Source organism: Moschus berezovskii, chromosome X (genome assembly GCF_049115385.1).
Source record: "Moschus berezovskii isolate FMDL1 chromosome X, NW_MosBer_1.0, whole genome shotgun sequence".
NCBI lineage: Eukaryota > Metazoa > Chordata > Mammalia > Artiodactyla > Moschidae > Moschus > Moschus berezovskii.
In genome coordinates, this window is record NC_142488.1 from 125,996,286 (window position 1) to 126,022,129 (window position 25,844).

The window sequence follows — 25,844 nt, forward strand, 5'->3', positions numbered from 1 at the left end:
CTTGTAAACTATTGCAACATTCCCCAAACCAGTTTCCCTACCTCAAGCTTCAGCTTCCCCTCCACCCCACAATTTATTCTGCAACTCCCAAGAGAATGATCTTGCTAAAATACAGATATGATCATGCCACTCCTCTAATTAAAAACTTCAAGTCATTCCTAGGGCCAATAGATAAAATCCAAAGTACTGAGCACAATGTACAAAGCACATTACAGTCAGAGCCCACTTTATCAGCTTTGCCTCCCACCGTGTACCCAGAGCGATGATAATCAAATTACTTGTGGCTCCCCAGGAAGCCCTAGCCTTTTATAAACTCTCTATTCTCTTCCTTTGGACTGCCCCCTCCACTCCTCACATCAGTGTAGGGATCCTGTGATCTTCTCCTGCCATTGTGTGTATGTGTGTTAGTCGCTCAGTCGTGTCCGACTCTTTGCAACCCCATGGACTGTAGCCCACCAGGCTCCTTTGTCCATGGGATTCTCCAGGCAACACTACTGGAGTGGGTTGCCATTTCCTTCTCCAAAGTCTCCTGCCATTAGACTTCTTCAAATGCCCAATCTTCTGTGACAGGCTTTCCAAACTCCCTGGTTATTTGTCCTTTCCGTCCCAATAACTGCATTTCTTATTCCTTTGCTGCTTGAACTCATCAAGGGCTAATTCCTCTCAATATCTCCAGCATGTAGCATTCTGCCCAGCATAGAATAGTTGATCCATAAAAATTGGTTGGATAAATAAAGGAAAGAATTGATACTATCCCTCTCCCCCACCCCCAGCTGTAGACCTTCTCTTCTACTTCAAAGAGTAAGTTTTTAATTCAGTGTGATTTATAATCATCTGCTGATATTTCTAAGTATTTGATGAGGACAATTGAAATCATAACCCTTGCTTTTAAGTAAAATTTAGTTTGTCTAGTCCGATAAGATATTCCTTGGGCCAAAGGAATACATGGAAAGATTTTACCTTTAGATGCTTTGACTTATATGTTAGGAAACACACACATACAATGCACATTTTTAACTTCACAGAATCCAGACTGTTGGACTGGAAAGGATCTTAAATCAGGATCACCTTCACCTTGAATGGTTATGAAGGTTGGGTACTGTTCAAACCTAGGGGGCACCATTCTCGTTTGAATGGCTCTCCAGGGTTGTAACGTACACAGCCTCACACAGTATCCCTGTTTATCTAAATCTCTTCATTTTCAGATAATGAAATTTAGGTCCTAAGAGCCAACAAATTTGCTCAAAGTTATGCAGATACTTCATAGTAGGGTACAGGCAATCTCTTCTGCCTCTCAGTCATTCTGACCCAGATTGCTTTAGAAAGCTGTGAAACTAGAAAAGATAATGGTTGCTCTAGTTGTATGGATAATGGTCTTTAGCTTAATATGAAACTTCAATCATTTCATTTAGCTTTGCATTATTTGCTCTGGCTTTCCACCTCCAGCTGTACTGGTCTGGTGGGCATGACTTCAGCTTTCAGCTTATTACACGACTGCCCTCAGGGCTACCAAGACTCAGATTGCCGTTTGTCCCACCAGCTTGCCAAGCTGTGCTGCCTGCTTTCTACTTTGCTGGTCTACTCCTTTGTGACCTGTTAGCTGCCATTTTATTTTTGCTTCTCTTCTTAGCATTTCGTGCTCCTTTGTTTTTATAGCCTCATTGCTGACCAGTCAACGTGGTCCTTTCCTTCCATTCTACAAACCATTCAACCACAGCATATTGGCTGTTGACCTTGAGTTTCTGGTTCTTTGCTACTGTTCATACCAGCTAGGGGTGCCTAGGCTATGCTACTTCTTTGCCAAATGTTTTTGTTTCTTTTCTTTCTCCCTTACTCTAGATTTGGGGCTTTCTGAATGCTTAAGGATGCCAGACAGGTTGTCTCCAGATACTTGTGACTCCATTCCTATAATTCTCCTTATACTTTCATTTAAAGTGAAAGTATTGTTTGGGAAGAATAATCTTGGTTAGAAAAGTTCAGGTAGGTCAGATGCTCATAATAGTTGATTGTATCAAGGATGATGCATTTAAAAAAATAACTCCTTCCTCTCCCCCTTATTCCGTGCTCATCCTCAGTGTCAAACTAAAGTAAATACTGTGGTGTTTTGGTAGGTTTGATTGAGCCTGGATAGAAAACTAGTAGACTTCTTGAGCCAAAGCCCTCCAGCCATAATGGACTGAATTCACTGTTTGCATCTTTGCTCTTGATCATTAAGGGTGGCAGATCTTTCTCAAGCTGATTGCTTGCTTTAGTTCCACTTGATCAGTCAAGATATAGAATATAATATAATTAATGAACTATTGGGCTTCCGCAATGGCTCAGTGGGTAAAGAATCTGCCTGCAATGGAGGAGATGTGGGTTTGGTCCCTGAGTTGGGAAGATCCACCAGAGAAGGAAATGGGAACCCACTCCAGTATTTTTGCCTGGAGAATTCTATAGACGGAGGAGCCTGGTGGTCTACAGTCCATGGGGTCGCAAAGAGTCAGAGACAACTGAGCAACTAAGCACACACATGCACACAAGGAATTATTGATTTGCTAGAGGTTTGAAACTTGTTATTTAGTGGTTGTTTGCATTTTATATATTGTTCATTGTATAATTGGGAATTTTTTGTAAATGTTTGGTTTTCAGGCTGGTTGGAAGGAAAATCACGCAACATTCATGAGTGAACTAAAAAATCTTCAGGCTTCTGGACTGACTACTCTTGGTCAGGCTCTAAGATCCTCATTTGATTTGTTAAATCTCAATAGATTAATATCTGGAATAGACAATTATGGACAGGTAAAAAATTCTTTGAGTGAGTATAGCTAATTTATTTTGGTGACTTGGGGTAAGAATTTAAAATTGGGCATGGCAACCAAGTTTTCTGCTCCTTTTCATAACATCCAAAAGGAGGTCCACGTGTATTTTAAATATATACTTTAACAAAAATCCTTTAGGGAGAGTCTTTTATGTGCTTTGACCATAAAATACTTAAAATTGCCTACCCATCAGATCATCAGTTATAATGAGATGAATAAATTGCTGAAAAATATTGGAACAAGACAATTGAAGAGAAACTTTCAGAGTCCTTAAGTCCCTCATCCCTCCCAAGTCAATGAAAAAGCTCTATCATAAGAGGAAGGCAGAATAGCATTTGCTGCAGCGATCATTGCACTTTTCTACTGTAAAAACTGCTCACAATAACCAGAGTCAACATCCAGGTTACAGATATAAGTCCCTTATATCCCCCTTTCTGTGCAAAGATTCTGAATGGAATCATGGGTGTGGATGATGCTGCCATTGTAATGTCTTTAATATCTTTCATGGTTATCTAGAAAGCAGAGGGTGGGGGTATTTGGATGTTATAGTTTGAGAGGTTCCTGAATTATAAGAATTCCTCAGTTTATTCTGAATATTACCTCTGCAGAGATTGTTATTTTGATCCCCACCCACTTCAGTCCCTAATCTTTTCCTTTTATCACACACTTGAGAGATCACAGGCAAGATAAATGTAAAAATTGAAATACAATTTTATTACTTTACATGGCTCTAATACTTTTTAAATGTATTTTAGGGACGAAATCCATTTTTTTTAGAACCATCTATTTTAATTACCATCACAGATGGAAACAAGTTAACAAGTACTTCTGGTGTTCAAGAAGAGGTGAGATTTCATTTTTTTAAATTTCGTTTAAATGGCGGAGAACATGCAGCTATTTCTGCACATGGGAGGCATACATTCCCAGTTAAGAATAAATTTAATCAAACGTTCCATCTTGGGAATCCTTGAAAGATTGCCTCATTTTATTGACAACATCAAAGAAAAGTGAACCCTTTAACTCTTGAATTGTCTTCATTTTTGTATGAGTTGTTATGATGAAACTTTTCCAATTTTGCCTTATCAGCTTCATCTGCCTTTGAATTCTCCTCTGCCTGGAAGTGAACTAACTAAAGAACCTTTTCGTTGGGATCAAAGGTTGTTTGCCCTGGTGTTGCGTTTGCCTGGATTGGCTTCTACTGAACCAGAGCAGATAGGGAGTGTACCAACTGATGAATCTGCCATCACACAGATGTGTGAAGTCACAGGAGGTATTGGCGGATATTCACTATTTCTAAAGGGAAGAATTCAGGGCAGCAGAGTATCACTTGCCGTAAATGCCATATCCTAGCTTTACTTTTTTCCCTTCTGTATCTTTTAACTCTGCTGCTTAAGCTCATCATTAGTGTGAGGTTTGCTCCCAGTGTGAGCTTCCCTGGTGGCTCGTAGTTTTGATTATTTTGAGTTGTATTTTAGCATTTCAAATGCTTATACTGTTAAGTAGTATTTTATTTGATCAAACTTGTACTATTTGTTTTTCCTTCTGGTTTAGGTCGCTCCTACTGTGTTAGAACACAAAGAATGTTGAATCAATGTTTAGAATCTTTAGTTCAAAAAGTTCAGAGTGGTGTAGTTATTAACTTTGAAAAAACAGGACCAGATCCACTTCCTATTGGAGAAGGTACAGTAGATCACCTTTTTTTCTTTTAACCTTAAAGTGTTACATAGGAGAGCAATATGAGACTGAGAAAACATTGAACTAATGGCAAGAGATACTGTCTTCACTAGCCACCCACATTCAAGTGGTTACAAACATCTATCCAAACAACTGCCATTCATCCGTTGCCTGTGGTTACCTTTCTAGCTTTAATTCAATGTCAATTCTTCCTCAGAACATTCTTCCCTTTCCCTGCCTGTTTCATATTTCTGGTCCGAATAGCTGGAGATTCACAACGGAGTGCTGCTTAACCAGCCATCTGGTTTTGGTCTTGTGAGCGCCAATGTGTCAAACTATCTTGATGAAATCTGTATTTGTTACCACACATCAGCAAGAGCTTGTGATTGTTTAACCAGGACCTGCTATTATTCTGTAAGATCCTACACCAGTATTTTCCTGGCCACTGTTCTTTTTTTGGGGAGGGGGGGGAAGTCGGGGAGGGCACCACGTGGCTTGTGAGATCTTAGTTCCTTGACCAGGGATGGAACCTGGGCCCCTGCAGTGGAAGGGCAGAGTCTTAACCGCCAGGGAAGTCCCTCTTGGCCATTTATTAACTGAAGAAACTTTTGTCTTCAAATGAGATTTTATAGAAACTTCAACATCTCAAAATACAAAAGCAGAACTACTTTTTTATTGGGAAAGGGAATCATACCCCATTGCATGGCTCCCTCAGAGCTCTGTTCTAGGCCATCGCTTGTCTTCATTCTTGTCAGTTCATGCACAGCATACATACCCGTGTGTACCTAGACTCCATCACCACCAGAGTGCTTGTCTGATCTGATTCATACATTTTAATTGCTGTGGCCACAATTAGTGGTAGCTGCCTGGGGAAGCAAAGGGGTAAGTGCAAAGGGGCAGAAAGACACATTTCTTGCTGAGGCAGTGGATCCTATGGTTCCTGAATTTTTTGCTTTTTAGTCTCTAAAACCCTTTAAGAAGCTAGTGGAAAAATAGAGACCCCTCTCTCCAGAAAAATGTACATGGACAACACATGCACACATAATTTTGTATTTCATTTCAGGGGTTCTTGGACTCCAATTAAAAAACACCTACTGTAGACATAGATAATGGACTTGTGGACACAGGGTGGGAAGGGGAGGGTGGGATGAAGTGAGAGAGTAGCACTGACATATATACACTACCTGTATTTTACTATGTGTAAAATACATAGCTAAGGGGAAGCTGCTATATAGCAGAGGGAGCTCAGCTCAGTGCTCTGTGATGACCTAGAGGGGTGGGATGGGGTGGGGAGTGGGAGAGAGATTCAAGAGGGAGGGAATATATGTATACTTATGGCTGATTCACATTGTTGTACAGTAGAAACAAATACAGCATTGTAAAGCAATTATCCTCCAATTAAAATATAAGTTTTAAAAAACATATATAGAGATGGCCTAGGACTTCTATGAATAAATTTATAGAACTCTGCCAAGAGAAACAAAAAAGTCTATATTAAATGGAGATGTGCCATGTGCTTGACTGGGAAGAATGGATAGTGTGAAGGTATCACTTTTCAAATAAATATAAATATATATATTTCATGTACTTTGATCTAAAAAATTTTAACAGGATTTTTGGGAAACATAAAAGATGGCTTTAAAGTCCATTCAGAAATAAAATAATAAATGTTAAATACCTTAAGAAACACCTGCTGTAGAAGACTGAGGCCTCACAGCCTATTTCAAAGTAGTTAATTGTAAAGGAAGGACATGTTGTATTGGTAATGATAGACCACTCAAGTCCATAATTTTGTGTTCATTACCTTCCCGTGAACTGGGAACTTTCCTACTGAAAACCAATTAGATCGTGCCATATAAATAGCTCAAACATTCTTTTCTAGCTCCATTTCCCCTTTGTCCAGAGTTCTTAACCTATGAGATTCTGATGAAAGCTAAGAATTTTCTCCTCAGAAAAATCCACATCTCCAGAACTTTGAACTCAACTTCAGAGGGGGTCTTTTGGTTCCCTGAAGCCATTATATGTATTCTCTAGAGCTCCATGGACCTCAGTAAATCCCCTGCTCTAAAGTAATTACTTGTTTAAAGTAATGCTTAAATAAGTAAATCAAATGATATGCAATTTAAGAAAAACACAAGACTCAAATCATTATCACGTATTTTTTACAATTATAATTTAGACTAATGAATCATAACATTAAAGGTTATGTAACTCTGCCTTGCCCTGTTTTCAGGGGGCAAATGAAATATGCTAGCTCAAATAATTAAAATACACTCAGGGTCTATTATTCAGCATTATATGATGCCCAGTTTCCATGAGATTTTAATATGGGTGAAGAAGGAAACTATAATGAAGTAGTCCATATAAACTTGATGCATTCACTTTGTGTTCCCCTCCCCAGTTATATACATAGATTGATTGTATTGTCATCATTCCTTCTACCTTTTAGTGAATTTGCCTTTGTGGTCATGGGTCTAACTTTAGTAAAGAATACTTTTTTAATCTAGTTGAAAATAGAAAAAAAATCTAAATGGAATTTATCACTTATTATGTCAGATTCCAAAAATGTGAAACTATACCAGGGAATGAACAATTTTCATATGCCTAATTTGAAAAAATAACTGTTGTGGTTTAGTGTGTTTAATTTGTGTCAAATCTCAGAAAATTTAAAACTAACTTTATGACAGTTTTCCATATAACTATCTATTTTGGTTACAGTTAAGGAAGAAGGGTATGGGATGTCGGATTAGAGGGGTTGGATTAGATGATGAAAAGAGTTGCAATTGTAAAGCAACTGTACTCCAATAAAAAAATAATAATAAAAACAAAGCAAAAACAGAAAAGAGTAGCTAGAGAGAACATTTAGAAAGTCTAGTGGAGTCACTTTTTTTCTTCTATCTTTCATGAATCACTGTTTTGGTCTTGTTTTGTACTTTGCTTTCAACTGAAAAATCTGTACAAGGAGATCAGTGGCTGTACAAAGAAATTCATGCCTTATTCTGTCTTTTGTTTAATTTTCAGATGGACTTATGGATTCATCCAGGCCAAGCAATTCATTTGCTGCTCAACCATGGCATAGTTGTCATAAGCTCATTTATGTGCGGCCTAACTCTAAGACTGGTGTTCCTGTTGGACATTGGCCAATTCCAGAATCTTTTTGGCCAGATCAGAATTTACCTTCACTAGTAAGTGTCATAAAACAAAAAGGTAAACATCATTCTGGATTTTCAATTAGCTGATTACAGAGAACCATTTAAAATAGCTTGGAAACTTAAGCTGTGCCTTCTATCACTTACTGGAAAGTCTAGTTTGTACCTAAAAGCAGGAGAGGACTTCCTTTCTGTTAGGGCATTCTTTCTTTCAGTTGCCTTTACCACTTAATCTACCCTCTTTAGATTTTAAAATATTGTTATTTTTGATGCTGTTGCAATCTGTGGCTTGGTTTTTATTTCAGAGCCGCTGACTGGATTTCTATGGTAAACACAATGTATAAAAAGGGCAGGCATTGATTTTCATGTACATCCTCGGGAAATTAGAACTTAGTTTACACTGTGTATAGGTTCTAGAAACGTATTCAAAGCAGAGATTCATTCATTCTCTGAGGGAGCCATTGGACATGTAGTGGGACTTTGTGGGCCTACTTTTCAGTATTTTTATAATCAGTGGACTTGAGTTCCTTGGCAGTGTACTTTTCAGTTCAGTTCAGTTCAGTTGCTCAGTCATGTCTGACTCTTTGCAACCCCATGTACTGCAGCATGCCAGGCGTCCCTGTCCATCTCCAACTCCCAGAGTTTACTCAAACTCATGTCCATTGAGTCGGTGATGCCATCCAACCATCTCATCCTCTGTCGTCCCCTTCTCCTCCAGCCTTCAATCTTTCCCAGCATCAGGGTCTTTTCCAATGAGTCAGTTCTTTGCATCAGGTGGCCAAAGTATTGGAGTTTCAGCTTCAGCATCAGTCCTTCCAGTGAATATTCAGGACTGATCTCCTTTAGAATGGACTGGTTGGATCTCCTTGCAGTCCAAGGGACTCCCAAGAGTCTTTCAATGATGAGTAATTAAGCAATATTTTAAAAATGATCTCTAAGCAAAGATTTATCTTTTTGTTCACTATATTTGGTGGAACAGGGTTTGATATTGTAGTTGCTCCATATGAAACCTATTGTCCCTTTCATCCTCCTCCCTCCTCCCAGCCAATATAAAAAAGCCAGAGCAATCCTTGGGGCATCCAGGTGTCTCAGTGGCAAAGAATCCGCCTGCCAATGCAGGAAATGTGGGTTCAGTCTCTGGGTTCAAAAGATCCCCTGGAGAAGGAAATGGCAACCCACTGCAGAATTCTTGTCTGGAAAATCCCATGGACAGGGAAGCCTGGCAGACTACAGTTCATGGAGTCACAAAGAGTTGTACACGACTTAGTGACTAAATGGCAACAACAATCCTTGCTAGGGGTGGGGCGGGAAAAGAGCACAAAAAGGTCTGCTTTTCCACTACCTTCCAGATTCAGCCAATCTATAGTCTATCTAAATTGTAGACATTTCTGACATGAACTGCATTTTTCTCCTGATTGCTATTTTGAGGCTCCTGCATTTTTTTCAGAGGTGCCCATGGAAGGCCAGAATATACGACTGAAGAGCCATCTTCAGTCCCTGCAGTGGGTGAGGCTCCATCTCCTCGTCGGTCCCTCAGGACACTGAGGTGGCATGCTTGTTAAACCTCAGAGCCCAGTTACTCTTAGCTCCTTCAAACCCCAGAGTGAATGTTTTAGTTACAAATCTGCGTCATTATTGCTGGTGATGGGGTTTCACTCATGTCTTTTTATAGATTTCGATCTAATAAGTCAGAAATATTTCACAAGTTTGATTAAAATTAAAATCAGGGAAAAAACAGAATTGAAGAAATTCTAGGTAACTCACATAGCTTGTGTTACCATTCCTCCAGGTTTTTTTCTTTCTTTCTTTCTTTTTTTTTAAATTTTGGCCACACGACAGGGCGTGTGGGATCCTAGTTCCCCAACCAGGGACCGAACCCATGGCCTCCACATTGGACGTGCAGAGACCCAACCACTCAGCCACCAGGGGCAGTCCTCCAGCTTTAAAAGCACTTTGGAAGGCTATTTTTCTCAGTCCCCAAAACCTCTTGTATGTTTGTAAATCATAAAGGCAAATTAGCATGTTTTTCCCTTTTATAAAGAAAAGAAGATGTTTTATCATATTCACATCAGCCTTACGGATCTCTCAGCAAGAGTATGCAGAGCCACGTCTCACTCTTGACACTGTGACTTGTCCTATCTCTTTCTCTCTCCATTTGCCCTTGCTGCCACCATTTCTCTCACTGGTGCTCTCCATTCCCACAAGCTAAACCCGTTAATAAAATGACTGCTCCATCAATCTGCTCTGGTACCCCAGGTACATGGACCTTTCAGCCCAGCCTAAAGCATCCTCATCTCTAGCTGTTCAGGAAGTGTTTGGGTGTGGGAAATGCTATAAAAATTCAGCTGCAAAGAAAATTTCAGCCAGGCCCTGGAGTTGTGACAGGCTCATTTTCAGTCTCTATCTTGACTTTTCCATTCCTTTATAATTGTTCGCCTTGCTTGTTAGTGGCTCGAGCTCTGTCATTACCTCATTAGAAAGCTTCATGGATTTCCTCTTCCCTAGCAGTTTCTGACTTATCTGAAACCTTACAGTACAAAGTAGTGAAGGGAAGATAGGCCTTGAATGTCACAAAGTGGATCTGAATTTCAGGGTTCTTAATATTCAAGGCAGTTTTATTTTTTACTTCCCTAAAACTGTAGTTATGAGTGTTATAATTTACCTTTCTTCTTCCCAATGCCAAGTAGATGGTAGAGCGAAAGAATCTGATTCTTCTTCCCAATGCCAAGTAGATGGTAGAGCAAAAGAATCTGAATCCCCTCTGCCATTGATGACACTTAGAGCTCAAGAGCCATCTTTCTCAAAACAACCATTTATATCTCAGCGATGATTTAACAAAACATGAAAGAGTTGCATGTAACTATGGCTGATTCTTGTTGATGTATGACTGCTGCTGCTGCTAAATCGCTTCAGTCATGTCCGACTCTGTGCGACCCCATAGATGGCAGCCCACCAGGCTCCTCCATCCATGGGATTTTCCAGGCAAGAGTACTGGAGTGGGTTGCCATTGCCTTCTCCGGATGTATGACAGAAAACCACAAAATTCTGTAAAGCAATTATCCTTCAATTAAAAATTTTTTAAAATGGATGACCAACAAGGACTTAAAAAGAGTTTCAGAGTTGTCAGATATGTCAACTGTCTTGATAACAGATTGTATTTTCCCCTCTTGTTTTTTAGCCTCCACGAACATCTCATCCTATTGTGAGGTTCTCCTGTATAGATTGTGAGCCAATGGTAATAGACAAACTTCCCTTTGACAAATATGAACTTGAACCTTCACCCTTAACTCAGTATATCCTGGAACGAAAATCTCCCCATACTTGCTGGCAGGTACTTCCCCTTTGTTGTTAGCCAAATGTCTGGAACCACTCGGAGATCTGGGAATTGTTTAAAGAACTTTCAAAGGTTAATCTGGGAATAGTTGGGCTGAGTCTATTAATAATGTTTCTCACAAATGCTATCAAGTAAGCAACATGGCTAAGCAAATAACTTCAGGCTGATATGAATCACTAGCCTACCATACATTGCCATTTAAGGAACCTGATGAAACCTACATATCTCAGGATTTGGAGGACTCCCCTGAAGCCTATCCAGGGAACCCAGGTTAAGAATTCCTAGCCTAAAGGATGTAATTCTATTCAGCTATGGCTTCTGCAGCTGAAGCAATGTTCTCAGTCCTTATTGTGAACTTGACAGATTGGACAAAGGTTTTTTTTGTTTTGTTTTGTTTTTTTGTTCAAACCACATGACTTGGAGGATCTTAGTTCCCCAACCAGGGATCAAACTCACGCCCTCTGCAGTAAAAATGTAGAGCCCTAACCACTGGACTGTCAGGGAATTCCCAGTACAAGACATTTTTGACAAACAAAACAAAAACATAAACCTGAAATTACTTTATGTATTAGTATAATGTAATCAAACTCTTCTTGTAGTACAAACCACATTGGTGTGTGTGGTATGGATTTTCCTTGGATGAAGGAGATGCAGAAGCAGATGTACAACACTGACTCTTCCGAGAGGTATACTTCAGCCAGGAGGGCTTGCTTATTTGTTAATAGACTCACCTTTGGATTTTAATTTGTGAAAATCCATATGTGGTAATCACAACTATTTTATTTGAATACAGTGAGGAAGTCCTACACTGTAAGAATGTTTGTTCTATTTCTAAACTACAGCAATCAGTGATTGTTACGTTTTACTTACGCAAGGAACACTTTCAGACCACCATCTGTTTCAACCTAAAATGTGAAATCATTGCTACTAGTTGTCTTTAAACTACTTGAATTCTACAAAGATGCTAAAACTGGGTAGAAAAAAATGGAACAGGTGTAAAGCAAGGATGTAAAAGTGCAAGAAACAGAGTGATCTCATAAATATAATACTGAGCGAAAGAAGTCAGACATAAAAGATCACATATCATATGATTAAACTTTATATAGTTCAAAAAAGATGTAAGATTGCCTTTTATTTTGTTAAAAGTCAGGAGAGTGATTTCTCTTGGGGGTACAGAATGGTGACCAGAAAAAGACACGAAGGGTTTTCTGGTCAGGTTCTATTTCTTGATCCAGGTGCTGATGACACTATATGTTCATTTTATGAACATTCATTGAACTGTATACTTATCATTCATGCATTTTTGAATGTATATTTATATTTCAATAAAATACACCAAAATGTGCTAGAAATGTAGAGATAGGGATGAGAGCATGCTAAGTTAAAATCAAGGCAAAAACTTGAATTTATGAATTGAAAAACATTTTGGAATAAAAGCATATAAAATTACAAAGTTCAGTTTTTCCCCCAAATAAACCCTTTCTTTATTCTATATAGCATCTTCCTTGTAAATCTTCTCCAAAGGAACTTAAGAATCCTGTCCTTGATCCTTGCAACACCCCTTAAATATGCCATATGTCTTTCTCTTGCATCTTATGTTACTTTGATTTAGAGTAGTTTAATGCGATGAATTGGAGAAGGCAATGGCAAGCCACTCCAGTACTCTTGCCTAGAAAATCGCATGGACAGAGGAGCCTGGTGGGCTGCAGTCCATGGGGTCGCTACTAGTTGGACACGACTGAGCGACTTCACTTTCACTTTTCATTTCACACATTGGAGAAGGAAATGGCAACCCACTCCAGTGTTCTTGCCTGGAGAATCCCAGGGACGGCAGAGCCTGGTGGGCTGCCGTCTATGGGGTTGCACAGGGTCAGACACGACTGAAGAGACTTAGCAGCAGTAGCAGCAGCAGCAATGCAATGAATTAGTGGGAATGAAAAAGAATAAGATGAACCAGGAGCCAGGAAATTTTGGAAAGTCATAATGGAAACTGGACTCTAACCCTAGCTTTCCCACCAACTATGTGGTTTTTGGACCAGACACTTTGTCTAGACTAGATGATCTCTAATGATCCCTTTGAACTCCCAAATTCTGTGAATCTGCAGGTGATAAAGAATTTGGAAAAACTCAATGGGCTTATGGGAAGGAAGGAAGGTATAAGGGTGGGAAGGGAGGGTATAAAGACAGAAAGAGAGTGAGCACGGAACAAAAAACAGTGCTTCTCCTTTCAGAGGAGTAATAGGTATAATCCTTGCTGGCTGTAACTTTTTTATCCTTTATGATGATTTTCCCCCTTTCTATTATACACACTTAGGAAACAGGAGGAAATCCATCATGTGGTGAAAGTTGCTCAGTCGTGTCCGACTCTTTGTGACCCCATGGACTGTACAGTCCGTGGAGTTCTCCAGGCCAGAATACTGGAGTGAGTAGCCTTTCCCTTCTCCAGAGGACCTTCCCAATCCAGGGATCGAACCCAGTTCTCCTGTATTGCAGGCAGATTCTTTACCCGCTGAGCTACCAGGGAAGCCCAGGTCCAACATGTTTTATTACAATTGTCTGTTTCTATTAAGGTTCAAATTAAAAGGTATAATCTAGTAGATGAGTCATGTTTTAACACAATCCATTGTTTTGTGGAGGCATCCATTACATAGGAAAGATTTATTTTGAGCTACAGCTAAGTATGGAAAGAATTCAGTGAACTGGTAGGTGATGTTGCTGGTTGAATAAGAATTAGCAAAGTAAGTGGGTTCTGTTCACCATCAGGGTTTGACTTCTGTCTTAAATATCCTGCTGAAGGATGTTAGAAAAGGTAAAGGTCTAGGTCCATAAAATTACATACTAATGTCCTGATTTGGCCCAAGAGTGAACATGGAACACAGAGAAATCGTGATAGCTAGAGGACTCCAGAATAGCATATCAGGTGAATGGGACCTGATATATATATCAGGATATCATATATATCAAATCAGGAATAAGGAATAAGAGCTAGTCATATGGAATAAAGATTAATGTTCTCATTTATATTGAATGTTTGTTCCACCAGGATTATTTGCAAGAGAAAATGCCTTCCAGATTGAACCAAAGCATCTCCTTGCTCAATACAATTGTCTCAAAATAATTAGCACCAGTGCCTGGCTTGTAATAGACTCCTCAATAAATATTTATTGGATGAAAAATGAATAAATGGGTAGGGAAATGGGGCATCAAAGGGAAGTAGAGCAAGACTTAATAGTAGTTCACATAAGGAATGTTAGCATAATCCTTTAAATGGGCTTTGTTTTTGTAATTGCATACTTTAGGCATGGGGCCATGTTCCATTTTCCTAACAGTCACTCTGGTCACCACTTGTTCTTTTGAGAAGTCAATTTGTTTTAATGGCTGGTATCACTTAGTGGTATTTCAGCCTTATTTTCCATTGTGCTAACCAAGTAAATATTTGGGTATTGTTGATGCAGCCTGTGGTCTCCGAATGGTTATTTCATTTCCTAACACAATTTATAAAAGAATTGTAATCTGAACATTCTATTTTTTGACATAAATATAGAGAAAGCAGTGTTCCCATTTTTAAATTAGAATTGTGCCAGAGATGCTGGTATAGCATATTGCTGTGAGTTTGGTTTGACATAGAATCCTTATTGTCATAACTGTACATTACTTCATGATCTTCTCAGGTATTTGTTACTAGCAGTGGAAAATACAATGAACTTGGATATCCGTTTGGTTATTTAAAAGCCAGTACAACTTTAACTTGTGTAAACCTCTTTGTGATGCCGTACAACTACCCAGTTTTACTCCCTCTTTTAGGTAAGTCAAGTATATGCCATTCAGTCATCTTTTCAGTGTGGTGGTAGTTTAGTTGCTAAGTTGGGTCTGACTCTTTGTGACCCTATGGACTATAACCCACCAGGCTCCTCTGTCCATGGAATTTCCCAGGCAAGAATACTGGAGTGGGTTGCCATTCCCTTCTCCGGGGAATCTTCGCTGCCCAGGGATTGAAACCAGGTCTCCTGTATTGCAGGCAGATTCTTTACCACTGAGCCACCAGGGAAGCCCTTAGTCATTTTTAAAATACAGGAAAAAAGAAAAGTTGACTATGAACTAAGCATTTTAAATGTATCCAAAGAGTAATGGGTGTCAGGATGTATAAAAGTCTAAAAACTGATTCAGAAAGATAGAATTGGCATCCTGCTTTCTGTTGTGTTCCTTTTCCTTTTGTTGTTTTTGCATCAGACAGAAAAGACTCTTCAACTGGGAAAGTGGAAGTATTAGTCACTCAGTCCTGTCCGACTCTTTGTGACCCCATGGACTGTAGCCCGCCAGGTTCTTCTGTCCATGGGATTCTCCAGGCAAGAATACTGGAGTGGGTTGCCATTCCCTTCTCCGCGGTGTGGGGGTGTGATTCTTATGCTGCTCTTTGGTTTGCAAGCTCCAATGTTGTCACCCCTCTTCTTTTTTTTTTTTAATATGTGTGTGTGCACACACTTCCTTGTTTTCTTATTGTTTCACTTATTTACATTTATTTTATTTTTGGCTATATCACAAGGCATGCAAGATCAAACTTGTGGCCTCTGCATTGGAAGTACAGAGTCCTAACCACTAAACGGCCAGGGAATTCCCACTTCTCTCTGGTTTTAAGTGCACTTGGCTTTTGGTAAACTAGTTTGGGCACCCCCAAAATTGATTGTGGTTAACACTTCAAGAATCTGATGGTTTTTTCAGAAAATAGGGCTTCATGGCCTTACTGGATTGCAGTTAGTTCCTCTACAAAGGAATAAGAAATGCTCTTGAGGCATCTGTTTTAAGCAAGGTAGCAAGTTAAGGAAATAGATACAAGAGTGACTTCTGCAATAACTGCAGTTGTAGAAGCTGTGGTTTCCATGGCAAAATTCTAAAAGGAACAACTCCAGAAGCTGTTACTCAGACATCACTGAAAATGTGTATGGAGATTTTTTTTTTCTCATTTAAGAAGCCACGTCTGTTTAGAGTAATATAGTACCTCATGGTATCCTTCTCCTTGTAAAGTTATGAACATTTTTAGTTGCTGAGGTTTCTTAATTTTTGCAAAAAGGATCAAACCTTTACCAAGTTTTAATATAGTCATTAAAAGCGTAAGATTTTTAGTGCTATAAATAGTCTATGTATCAAATGTCCTGATAAAGCAGTTCTTTTAATGTTGCAAATGAAGAAGATTAAGAGTGGGTCATCATAAATGATTGTTTTGGCTAGCCTATTTACTTTATTTCTTTGTCTACTCTAAAAATATCCTCTAAGAGGTGATTGTCACTTATATAAAATATAGATTATGTTTTTGAGATTAATAATACTACCAATAAAAAGTATTTTGTGGGCTTATTTACCCTGTTTTATTAAATATACCTTTATGACCTCTGGTTTTCACAGCTATAAAATGAAGGATCAAACTAGCTAATCTTCACTTAAATTGTTAAGAATATTATTTTTCTGTTTTTTAAGTACACTTTTTATTTTGAGATAATTGTGGATTCACATGCAACAAAAGTGCAGACAACAGAAGTGAAAATAAACACATAGGGCTACATCAAACTTAAAGACTTCTGTGGATCAAAGGATACAGTAGAGAGCAAAAGGAAACCTATGAAATGGGAAAAAAAATTGCAAATCATCTATCTGATCATTTGGGGGAGGGCTCTATCCAATCCTGCCTAGACCATCATTATCCCTTTGCAAACATTCCAAACCAGAAACCCCAGAGGCATCTTTGATTTCTTCCCCTTCCCTGATCCCATACATCCATTTGGGGTTCACCTCATCCTTGACTCAGTTTGTATTCTTCCCTTTGGCTTCAAATATCCATTTCTAGGCTTTTCTATATAACCTGTGTCTTCCAAGGAGCATAGGGTTTTTTACACCCTTTGAGGCTGAGGTCCTTGTGCCCTAACTTGGGTTTCATGTTGAGGTTCTGCAGTAATTTCCACCCATATTTCTGCCATTACTTCACTTTCTGAGTTGTGTGGTTTCCATAGAGATTTGGAGTCTGAACTGTAGGGTATAGCTGCCCTGATAATGAATCCTGGCTCTGCTGTTTGTTAGCTTCGTGACCCTGGATAAGATACTTAACCTCTCTGTTACTCAACTATTTCATCTGTAAAGTGGGGATAATAATAGTACCTACCTGAAAGGGATTTCACTGGGGTTAAATGAATTGTGTTAGTCACTCAGTCATGTCTGACTCTCTGCGATCCCATGGACTATAGCCCGCCAAGGCTCCTCTGTCCATGGAATTCTCCAGGCAAGAATACTGGAGTGGGTAGCCATTCCCTTCTCCAGGGGACCTTACTGACCCAGGGATCGAACTCGTGTGTCCCACATTGCAGGCAGATTCTTTACTGTCTGAGCCACCAGGGAAGCCCTTAATACAGTTAAATTGCATCGAACTTACCTGGCAAACAGTAGGTGTTCAATAATGCTATCAGTCATTATTGTCTGAATAATAATACTGTTGTCATTATTAATATCTATGTTATCTTAGTAGCTCTTGAAGGCCCTGATATTCCATATAATATAATTATATATTCTAATTATATATAAGGATATAATATAATATAAAGATATAGGAGAGTTTTGTAGTTTTAGTAGGCAGTTCAGTTCAGTTCATTCGCTCAGTCATGTCCGATTCTTTGCAACCCCATGAACTGCAGCACTCCAGGTCTCCCCGTCCATCACCAACTCCCAGAGTTTACTCAAACTCATGTCCATTGAGTCGGTGATGCCATCCAACCATCTCGTCCTCTGTCGTCCCCTTCTCCTCTTGCCCTCAATCTTTCCCAGCATCAGGGTCTTTTCAAATGAGTCAGCTCTTCGCATCAGGTGGCCAAAGTATTGGAGTTTCAGCTTCAACATCAGTCCTTCCAATGAACACCCAGGACTGATCTCCTTTAGGATGGACTGGTTGGATCTCCTCGCAGTCCAAGGGACTCTCAAGAGTCTTCTCCAACACCACAGTTCAAAAACATCAATTCTTCAGTGCTCAGCTTTCTTTATAGTCCAACTCTCAAATCCATATATGACTACTGGAAAAACCATAGCCTTGATGAGACAGACCTCTGTTGGCAAAGTAATGTCTCTACTTTTTAATATGCTCTCTAGGTTGGTCATAACTTTCCTTCCAAAAAGTAAGCATCTTTTCATTTCATGGCTGCAGTTACCATCTGCAGTGATTTTGGAACCCCCCAAAAAATAGTCAGCCACTGTTTCCACTGTTTCCCCATCTATTTGCCATGAAGTGATGGGACCAGATGCCATGACCTTAGTTTTCTGAATGTTGAACTTTAAGTCAACTTTTTCACTCTTTTTCACTTTCATCAAGAGGCTCTTTAGTTCTTCACTTTCTGCCATAAGGGTGATGTCATCTGCATATCTGAGGTTATTGATATTTCTCCCAGCAATCTTGATTCCAGCTTGTGCTTCATCCAGCCCAGCATTTCTCATGATGAACTCTGCATATAAGTTAAATAAGCAGGGTGACAGTATACAGCCTTGACGTACTCCTTTTCCTATTTGGAACCATTCTGTTGTTCCATGTCCAGTTCTGACTGTTGCTTCCTAACCTGCATACAGGTTTCTCAAGAGGCAGGTCAGGCGGTCTGGGATTCCCATCTCTTTCAGAATGTTCCACAGTTTATTGTGATCCACACAGTCAAAGGGTTTGGCAGAGTCAATGAAGCAGAAATAGATGTTTTTCTGGAACTCTCTTGCTTTCTCCATGATCCAGCGCATGTTGGCAATTTGATCTGTGGTTCCTCTGCCTTTTCTAAAACCTGCTTGAACATCTGGAAGTTCACGGTTCACATATTGCTGAAGCCTGGTTTGGAGAATTTTGAGCATTACTTTACTAGCGTGTGAGATGAGTGCAATTGTGCGGTAGTTTGAACATTCTTTGGCATTGCCTTTCTTTGGGATTGGAATGAAAACTGACCTTTTCCAGTCCTGTGGCCACTGCTGAGTTTTCCAAATTTTCTGGCATATTGAGTGCAGCACTTTCTTTTAGGATTTGAAATAGCTCAACTGAGATTCCATCACCAGGGCACTTAGTAAAAAGTTGTGAATTTAAGTCATGTACATTGATGTCTGGAATATCCCTATGGTACTGCAGAGTACAATAACTGTCCATAAAAGTGACCCCTGTTTCTTGTTTATTAATTGAAGATTTTCATCAAAATAGTTAAGAAAAGTTTAATTATTTAAGCACCAAAATTTACCTGGGTGAGTCTTAATTGGATCAATGAGCTACCATAAGAATCATGTCAGTAGGGTGGTAACCAGATTATCACAGATGGAAAGATTCTCTCTCAATTGGGAAATTAGGAATTTTCTTTTCTATTGAGGGTCATTAACTAAAGCATTTGTAGCAACTTGTCTTTTTGTCCTCTTCTTAAATATGTCACATTCAATCACTTATTTTGAAAAAATTAAGAACTGGGAACTTGTGTAAAGAATAAAGTTCATCTCCATCTTAGACCAGTTATTATCAGGAAGAGGAAAAGAGAATAATTGAAAAAGGATAATTTGGTATTTATTTATCACTTTATATCCAGTGCTTTGCAGTTTATGCTATTTATACATTTTGTATGTTGTTTTCACATCCATAATCTAGTTCCTCAGAACAATCTTATGGGATAAGGCGATGATCATTAAACTCATTTTATGGATGAAATAGAGACACAAAATGGTAAAGTGATTTCCTGAAGCTCACTGAGCTAAGTACATAGCATGTTTCTGAGCTTGGACTCAAACCCCACCTTTCTGAAGCAGGAAATGGGGAGAAAGGAACCGGAAGAGAAAATATCTGTAGTTTTTGAGGTGTTGACAGTGTCGTTTTACTCTCATTCCACACTCTCACCTCCTCATCTTTCAAATGTGGATGAGCTAATTGTTCATGGTATCTTTACCATTCTGCAGACTCCATGTGAATGGAAATCTAATACCTTGGAAATCATTTTCTGAGCAACAAAGATAGTGACTAAAGCAGTGTAAGCTTCCCTGGTGGCTCAGATGGTAAAGCATCTGCCTGCAATGCGGGAGAACTGGGTTCAATCCCTGGGTTGGGAAGAAGATCCTCTGGAGAAGGAAATGGCAACCCACTCCAGTACTGTTGCCTGGAAAATTAAATGGATGGAGGAGCCTGGTAGGCTACAGTCTATGGGGTCACAAAAGCAGTGTCACCCTAACTGCCCTCTACCCTTAATCTAGTCAGTGGAAGATTTTCTTCATCTCACCCCCATTAAAAAATAAATCCAACAAGAAATAACTAGACTAAATTAGCTCCTGGGTAGAATCATTGCAATTGGCATTGTTAGAAATATTAAGACTATTATTGACTCTTATTATCTAATCTATTTATATCTAAATGTCTCTTCAGTCTGGTGGTATTTAAATTTGTCAGTTTCCAAAATCTGCCTAATTCCCCACAGACTTCACACAAAGACACAGTATAACAGGATATTTCCACAATCTATTGTTCCTTTCTGTCAAGATATGAATGGCCTTTAAGGACCTGCATGCTGCAATGAGCCAGAAATCTCTTCAGATCTTTTCCCCTTTGTTCTTTCTACCCTGCACCAAAAGAAGAAAAGACCTACGTTTTATGGCTTTGTAAATTCATTTAAATTAGCTTCAGCAGGAGTGAATAATTTATTATAGCAGTAAAAGGAAGAAAATATGTAGTTGCCTTTCTTAACCAGAGTAATTCATAATTTCAAAGAATAGCTCTATTTGTAGAGAAATTATGCATACAGCATAGAGATGGTTTTGTTCCTAGAAGTAAAGCATTTGTTTTTTGGATAAAAGCCAATTAAACCTGAAGAAACCGTATAGAGAATGAATTTATAATATCTTTGCTATTTATAATAAGTGTTTCAGGTTCATGTTTGTTGATGTCTGGGGATATCAACTTTGAATTATTATATTAAAAATTTCTTACCCTTGGAAGGAAATAATGAGACATTTTGGGAATTTTTCATGTAATGTAAAGAATCCTTTTAAATTATTTAAATAATTAAATTTGAGTGTGAAAATATAGGGAATATCTGCTTTTTAAAGAATATCTTTAGTTCTATTAATAATGCAGATGATATTCAAGAACCATATTTATTGAGATATAATTGACATATTCTATTAGCTTCAGGTGTGCAGCATAATGATGCGATATTTGTATATATTGCAAAATGATCATCACAATAAATCTAGTTAATATCTGTCACTGTACATAGTTCCAATTTTTTTCTTGTGATGAAAAAATTAAGATTTACTCTCTTAGTAACTTTCAAATATGCAATACAGTGTAGTTAACTATAATCATGCTGTACATTACATCCCCATGACTTATTTCTCTTATAACTGGAAGTCTGTATTTAAACCCCTTCAAGCATTTCAACCCCTCCACCCCTCACCTCAGGCAACCACCAATCTGTTCTCTGTGTCTATGAGTTTGTTTTGTTGTTGTTTTAACATTCTCTATTTTTAAAAGTAAAGAAATATTCCATCAACCAGTGACCATGGATTCATCCTTAGGTGAAAATTACTACACTAGAATTACCAATACATAAGAGGCCAGAAGGGCTTCCCTGCTGGCTCAGTGATAAAGAATCTGCCTGCCAGTGCATGAGATGCAGGTTTGATCCCTGGGTTGGAAAGATCCCCTGGAGGAGGGCATGGCAACCCACTCCAGTATTTTTGCCTGGGAAACCCCCTATCAGAGGAGTATGGAGGGCTACAGTCCATGGGGTTGCAAAAGAATCAGACACGACTTGGCAACTAAACAAGAGGTCAGAGAAATATTTCACATAAATCAGAGTCAGTGTTTTAATATTACGCTATGTGGCTTCACAGATGAAAGATAAATATGTAACCTGAGAAATAATATCATTTTCTAGAAAACTACTATATATAATTTTGGTACACAGTACCACCCCAAATCAAATAAACTGGAATGAAATATTCATCTAATGTAATAGAAACTAGAAATTTCTAGGGAATGGTATAATAGATGTGTGTTGCTTGATTTAGATCTTGGAATTTGGGACTGGAATAATGTAATATTTTCTTGGATTTTCTCTTGCAGATGACTTGTTTAAAGTTCACAAGCTTAAGCCAAATCTGAAGTGGCGACAGGCTTTTGACAGCTACTTAAAAACTCTGCCTCCATACTACTTATTAGTATGTATTTCTGTATATAAAAATATATATGTATTAACTCTATCCATGATGATTCCTGTCACAAAAATGTCAATGAATCAAAAACTTCACCCCTGAAATAAGATTTTCTTTAATTTATAAATTTGAGTCGCCATTGTCTTTACAAATTATGCCTAAGAGCATGGAGATGTCATGGCGGCACAAAAGAGAACTGCTTATTTTATTTCCTTTAACTGCCATGGTTATTGTTATAAAACACATCTATATTTCTCTTATAAAAATTAACCTTATGATATTATAATTTTGGAATTTAAGAAAAATATAACTGGATTCATGTATTATATTAGCCTCCCTTTTTAACTCTAGAAATTCGAAGTATGGGGTTTCCCTCTGGAAAAAAAAAAACAAAACCTGACGACATTATATTTACTTATTGCTTGTTAAAGGTGTCCTAGACACAGAATGAAATAGAGGCACTGATTGAGGGGAATCCCAAAAAAGAAAAAATGACTTGGTGTCATTTGGATTTTTACAATTTGAGAAAAATATTCACAATTATTTTGAACTGGTCATATAATCTAAATCAAGATTATCAAAATCATTTCAGAGGTGGATGTGGTCAACTTTAAGCCAAGTTTCTAGAGGTGAAAAGGCAGAATCTCAAGTGGTAACATTCGTGTCACTGGGAGGAGAAATTCGGGTGTGTTAGTAGTTACCATGGCAGGAATGGGGTGCACAATTAAATGTAATGTGAAATGATTTTATGACTTGCAAATTAAGACTGAAAGCAATTTACCTGTTTGAATTTGCTGTTACTTGCTCTTCTTATCCCACGCTCTTCTGATTTTTACTTTCTGCTCCTTACTTCTCTGCTATTTTCATTGCCACTTTTTAATGTTCCATGTTTGGTTTTATGTGCAGCACCTTGACTTCTAAGAAATGAATCATGTCCCTTTGCCCCTTATAACTGAACTTTGAGTATTTTAAGATTTATTCTATTCTTACTGTTGTGTATTTTGTTTCCTTATAGCCATTAAAGAAAGCACTAAGGATGATGGGAGCTCCAAATCTGATATCAGATAATTTAGATTGTGGACTTAGTTACAGTGTTATCTCTTACCTTAAAAAACTCAGCCAACAGGTAGTATTGGTAAAAACAAACAAACAAAAATCCTTTGCCCTCAGAAGTGCATTTCCTTATTCTTTAGTGTAATTGTAATTTTCAAATTAAATGTGTATCTATTTCTACACTTTATGAATTAGCAGTAATGTGATTCTCTATGGCTTCTGGCTTCACCATTAAACTGCAGTTAAGGGTCTGTCAGTATCATTGGATGCTGTGCCATTTCTCCTTTTGCTTGCCAGTTTGTTCTACCCCAAGCTGGTTGATACTTTGTGGCCTAAGAGGGGCAGAGGCTTAATAGATTTATCTCATGGGTCACATTTTGTCTATCCTCAACCTAGTTTCTCCTCAAATCACATTGGGCTAGAGCATCCCCCGTTTTAGGTCAGCACACTGAGGCATGGTGTGATTAAATGACTCGCCTGAAATTCATTGTTAAGCAATAAATATCAGCATGCTTCTTCTTGCAGAGGGGGAGATGAGGCCAGCGTGCCTTACTCTGGAGGGCGGCAGGCCCGCCCTCTGCTCCTTTACACCCGCACCTCATTTACCATTATTCACCTTTTCCCTTGCCTGCCCCTCTCTATTAGTACCTCATCCTCCACTCACCCCTACTTATCATACTTCTCACCTCTACTTAGCCCATTCTTGCAAGGTGAAAATGCTTGAGAACTACTGAGTTAGAGCTTTACTGCCACACAAATGTGTTATGTTATATGACAAATGAATGCAGCAGCTGAACTTTGTTCTTATGCACAAACGTATTCCCAGGTAGGGACTAGTAGTAGCATTTGCAGTGACAATACTTCAAGTCGGATATGTTTCAAAGCTGGGCCTTTAGCAAACAGAGAGTAGTAAGTAAATAAGTGTCAGATTTCTGACACCAAAGAACATAGATGACTCTGCAATTTGGGATGCTGACACACCTTGCTAGGAACTGGCAAAAACTTAAGTATAGTCTGGAGTTTACCAGCTCCTACCAGTCCAGTGTGCTTATAGATTCAAAAGAGAGTAAAGCAAACCCAGATGTCTGATCTACCAAGCGTCCCCTTAACTCCGTTCCTTTCTGCTAATAGATTTTTGTTGGTGGTGTTAATGTTTTGTTTTGGTTATTTATTGATTGATCTCTTGATTTATATATTTTTTTATTTGATGTTTGCCTTAGGCCTTTAAGGCTGTGTCAGCAAGGTATGGCCAGAAGGAAGAATAGTGAACAGACTTGAAACTCATGCAAGTTCTGGGACCTTCTGGGACACATTGCTTGTATAGTTTTATAAATGGGCTTTTAGGACCCTTTGCGGAAACAGACTCTTCATTTGCTCTTATCCCCTATTTCATGACTAAATTTTTAAAAAGATAATAAATATACTTCATTCTAATAATTAAAGAAAATTAATGAATATCTCTGACTAAACCACAAGAAATTCAAAATTAATTTGGGATTACAAGACATTGGTGGAATTCTACCTTTTAGAAAAAAAAAAGATCATTACTAATTTATACTAGCTCTAATTACTAATTTACTTACTAATTTAATAATTCTATGTCACCAGTGTTCTTTGAACCAGCTCAGATGTATGTAAATCACAAAATATGCCCAATATACTGCTATAATGCACTCTCAAGCAATATTTATCAATATGATATAATAGTGTCTATTAAGAGGATTTTTTGTTGTGAATTATGAACTTGAGTACTATTACAAATTACTTACTTGGTAATGTTTGTTAAATTAAGTATCACATTTTTGTGAGTGGTCTGATATTAGAAATAAACACTCTAAGTTTTTTCAGATACAATGCTAATCTATGTAATCTGAATTTCAGCACTAGTGCAATTTTATAAATGCAGAGTTTTACCATTTATAACTGGGTTCGAAATTAGTATGTTGACTTAGACTAGATTTTACAGTAGCAAAATGTGATTTCAAATATCTATGAATGTAATTCTTACCCATGGTTTTCATTCTTTCCATGATTCAGTCATAATTTTGACACTAGAGAAGAGGAAAAAAATGTATTACTGGTCCTTCTAGCCCCCTCTGTTCTTTATGGTAATACAGAGAAGCACAGGAAAATGTTTAATTATCTGTTTTTCTGTGATTTGTAATTTAAATTTGTTTGTTCAGTGGGGTTCTTAAAGTATCATCTTTCTTAAGTAGTAAAAGCAACAGTGATAATATAGCTCTTTTTATAACATACTATGTACTTTCATTTTAGACCAAAGTAGAGTCAGAACGAATACTAGCATCAGTGGGGAAGAAACCTCCCCAGGAAATTGGAATCAAAGTGAAAAATCATTCTGGAGGTGGTATTTCCTTGACTCACAATAAAAACTTTAGAAAACTATTGAAAGAAATCATTGGGGATACTGCACCGAGACTGACAGAATTGAACACCAAAGAATTTGCTGGCTTCCAAGTAGGGCTCTTAAACAAGGTAAATTGTGACATAAATAGCTTGTTGGGGGTGGTGGGGGGAAGATAAAGTCTGTGAAAGACAAAGGGGAGAAGGAATGGGAACAAATGAGGAGAGCTTTCAGATCCCTTGCAGAACATTTGGTCCTATCCAAAATATCCATAAGACATGTGG

The 25,844-nt window shown here is 38.3% G+C and overlaps 1 protein-coding gene across 6 annotated transcripts in view; it reads left to right on the forward strand.

The window, feature by feature from the left end:
* The window catches only part of SAGE1 (sarcoma antigen 1), a 62,090-nt gene that overhangs the window by 22,372 nt on the left and 13,874 nt on the right, over positions 1 to 25,844 (forward strand). For 3 of the 6 annotated variants that reach the window (XM_055393829.2, XM_055393826.2, XM_055393832.2), the window contains 10 exons: positions 2,632 to 2,781; positions 3,557 to 3,646; positions 3,888 to 4,071; positions 4,353 to 4,481; positions 7,497 to 7,660; positions 10,803 to 10,955; positions 14,630 to 14,762; positions 22,057 to 22,151; positions 23,161 to 23,271; positions 25,473 to 25,691. In XM_055393829.2, coding sequence (XP_055249804.1) covers positions 2,632 to 2,781; positions 3,557 to 3,646; positions 3,888 to 4,071; positions 4,353 to 4,481; positions 7,497 to 7,660; positions 10,803 to 10,955; positions 14,630 to 14,762; positions 22,057 to 22,151; positions 23,161 to 23,271; positions 25,473 to 25,691 — 1,428 coding nt within the window. The remainder of the gene's footprint in view (positions 1 to 2,631; positions 2,782 to 3,556; positions 3,647 to 3,887; positions 4,072 to 4,352; positions 4,482 to 7,496; positions 7,661 to 10,802; positions 10,956 to 14,629; positions 14,763 to 22,056; positions 22,152 to 23,160; positions 23,272 to 25,472; positions 25,692 to 25,844) is intronic. The other 3 variants (XM_055393828.2, XM_055393833.2, XM_055393831.2) reach the window with 2 other exon arrangements.